The sequence below is a fragment of the Neopelma chrysocephalum genome, unplaced genomic scaffold (assembly GCF_003984885.1).
Source record: "Neopelma chrysocephalum unplaced genomic scaffold, ASM398488v2 Primary Assembly neopelma1_69, whole genome shotgun sequence".
In the NCBI taxonomy this organism is placed as follows: domain Eukaryota; kingdom Metazoa; phylum Chordata; class Aves; order Passeriformes; family Pipridae; genus Neopelma; species Neopelma chrysocephalum.
This window is the reverse complement of record NW_020897729.1, coordinates 10,548,991-10,552,274: the sequence shown is the minus strand read 5'-3', so window position 1 is coordinate 10,552,274 and position 3,284 is coordinate 10,548,991. Positions and strand designations below refer to the sequence as shown.

The following is a 3,284-nucleotide window of genomic DNA, read 5'->3' as shown; positions in this document are numbered from 1 at the left end:
ATATATATAAATCTCCATATATAGGTATATAAAAACCTGCGTATGCATATATAAAAATCTGTATATATATAAAAATATAATATACATATGATATATATAATATATATACTATATCATATATAGTGTATATATATAATATATATACACTGTATACAATATATATTATATATATTACATATATTATATATATTATATTTATTATATTTATTATATTTATTATATTTATTATATTTATTATATTTATTATATTTATTTTATATATTATATTAGTGAGTCACTGGCTCAGGTTGCCCAGAGAAGTTGTGAGGTCTCTTCTAACCCAAACCACTCCATGATTCTGTGATTCTAATTCTGATGAGTGAATTTTTTTTTCCTGATAAGAGAAGAAATCCCTCTGAAATCTCCTCCTTCATCTCAAAGAATCCTCTGTTTGACCAGCCTTGAGCATGAATGAAGCATCTTGATAATTACTGTTTATAGTAATTATATTAGAATAAGCTAATGTGTGATGTATTATGATATATTATATTAAAATATGATGCTCTTTGAGCAGCTCTGTCTTTTCTGCCTGGGGCAAGCATGGAGTGGGAAGCAATACTCCAATGGAATGGGAATAATTCTGGATCTATGGGTCTGGCTTTGATGTTCCTTTGTGTTTATATCATAGAATCACAAAATTATGGAATGGTTTGGGTTGGAAGGGTCCTTAAACTTCATCCAATGCCACTCCTGCCATGGGCAGGGACACCTTCCACTATTCCAGGTTTCTCCAAGCCCCATCCAACCTGGCCTTGGACACTTCCAGGGATGGGGCAGCCACAGCAAGGATTATAGGATAGATATAAAAGATAAAATTAGGATATATTCCAATTTCTCAGCGAATTAAAACCCACCCCATGTCTCAGTAACACATCACCCAACTCTCAGCCTGAGGGACCAGTGGCCAGGAAAGCTCCCCTGCTTTGGAAACCCTTGGAACAACGGGACATTCCTGGCACTCAGAGACCTCTGACGGTATTTGAGGTGAATATTCCCCCTTTTGGACAAAGAACTCCTGCTAAAATCCCAGCACAGGCTGAAGTGCAGCACAGGAACACCCTGGAAAAGAAACTGTTGCCCAGATTCTGCCTCAGTGCCCCACCTGATGGGAAACCTCGTGTGCTTCTGTGAACGCCGTGACAGAACATCCGGCAAAGAAACCTGGAAAGCCGAAGTGATGCCTTTTCAAGAACACCCCTGTGAGCACATCCTGAAGTTCTCTTTCACTTTTGGGTCAGAGAAGACTCTTGTCTCCTACACAGGCTGAAAACCACAGCCCACAGAGGAATGACTGGAGCAGAAGTGGAAAACACAGCGAGAGATTGGAAAATGATGCAGCGCCGGTCTGGGAGCACAGCGAGTCTCTGGACACACCACAGCCTTCTTATAGGAAACAAGCTGCCAATTAAAATAAAAACAATCTGAAAATGCAATATAAAACTCTTGATTCATCCTGCTCCCTTCACATTTGACAGCAAAAATCCCAGTGACTTCACAGCACATGAAGGGCTTTGTTCAGCCTTTCGGCCCAGCTAAGGGTGGCCACGTGCAGTGAGAGCTGATGGTGAAATATTTGGGGTTTATCCTGAGTAGAGCAGCAAAATCGACTTTTCAAGCAGGTTCTCACAAGTATTCATTAATGAGATCTCACCATTATAGAATCAGAGAATCCTGGAATCATTCAGGCTGGAAAAGAGCTCTAAGACCACGGAGACCAATGTTCCCCAGCACTGCCAATCCCACCACTGACCCCTGTCCCCAAGGGCCACGTCCACACAGCTTTTAAACCCCTCCAGGGATGGGGACTTGACCCTCTGCCAGGGCTTCACAACCCTTTCCATGAAGACATTTTTCCTAATATCCAACCTAAGCCTCCCCTGGCACAACCTGAGGCCATTTTCTCTTGTCCCAGTTAAGGAATTAAAAAAGAACAAGGGTAGCCTGTTCCAATGCTTGGTCACCCTTTCCATGAAGGAATTTTCCCTAATATCCAACCTAAACCTCCTCTGATCCCGCTTGATTATGTTTCCTCTTGTCCTGTTGCTTGTTCCTTTGGAAGAAACTAAAATAAAGAATAGAAATGGAACAGCTTGGAGGGAGACTATTTACAGGAGCATGGAGTGACAAGTCAAGGAGGAATGGCAAGAGGAGGGTTAGATGGGATGTTGGGAAGAAATTCCTGGCTGGGAGGGTGGGGAGGCCCTGGTACAGGTTGCCCAGAGAAGCTGTGGCTGCCTTTGGATCCCTGGAAGTGTCCAAGACCAGGCTGGAGCAACCTGGGCTGGTGGAAGATGTCCCTGCCCATGGCAGGGGGTGGCACTGGATGAGCTTTAAGGTCCCTCCCAACCCAAACCATTCTGGGATCCTACGATTCTATCTCACAAAACATTTATTTTAATGTAAATGTTGGAATAAAGCTCCTCTGAACAGTCCCATTCCCAGCACAGCAAGGCTGGAATGACACCATCTCTAAGGTCCCTTCCAACCCAAACCAGTCTGCGATTCCACGATCCTGTGATTCCATGAAAAGCTCATCCACATCCTACACATCAACCTTATTTTTCGGTCAGTCCTGTGCCCCAAGGGCACAGTCCCGAAGGAAGGAGCTCCAGCACCCCCGGCCAGGCTCAGCGCGGGATCCCCGCCTCCCCCCCGCTGGGCGGGATTCCCGGCCCCGCCGCTCTCGGGATGAGTCGCGGCTGCCCCCGGGCCCGGGGGAGGGAGGAGCGCAGGGGGAACTCCCGCTCCGGAGCCCCTATAAGAGCCGGGCCCGGCCCGCTCCGACAGCAGCGCGATGGAGCGGAGCGGCAGCACCGGGAGCGGCTCCGGCATCACCGGGATCACCGGGATCATCGGGATCATTGGGAATACCGGGAGCGGGCGGGCAGCGCCGCCTGGCGGCCCGCGGGGGGCACTGCTGCCCGCGCTCTGCCTGCTCCTGGCGCTGCTCCCGCTGCCCCCGGCCCGGGCACTGCCCACCCCACCCGGGGCACTGCACACCCCACCCCCGGCGCTGAACCGCTCCAGGGAGCTGCTGGAGGCCGCCGACGCCTCCCTCCAAAGGCTGAAGGTCTGACAGGGGCCCGGCGGGGAGCGGGATGGGCGGGATGGGGGCGGGAGATGGGTGGGGTGATGGGGTGGTACCCAGGGAGGTGGTGATGGGGTAGGGGTGGTGCCCAGGAGGGTAGTTTGGGGCAGTGGTGGTACCCAGGACAGTCATGGGGCAGTGATGGGGCAGTGGTGGT

General features: G+C 49.1%; 1 protein-coding gene across 1 annotated transcript in view; it reads left to right on the top strand.

Annotated features, from left to right (window-relative positions):
- Nucleotides 1-2,833: 2,833 nt before the first annotated feature.
- Nucleotides 2,834-3,284, top strand: part of IL12A (interleukin 12A) — a 4,123-nt gene continuing 3,672 nt past the window's right edge. Inside the window, exon 1 of the mRNA XM_027685904.1 lies at nt 2,834-3,109. Coding sequence (XP_027541705.1) covers nt 2,834-3,109 — 276 coding nt within the window. The remainder of the gene's footprint in view (nt 3,110-3,284) is intronic.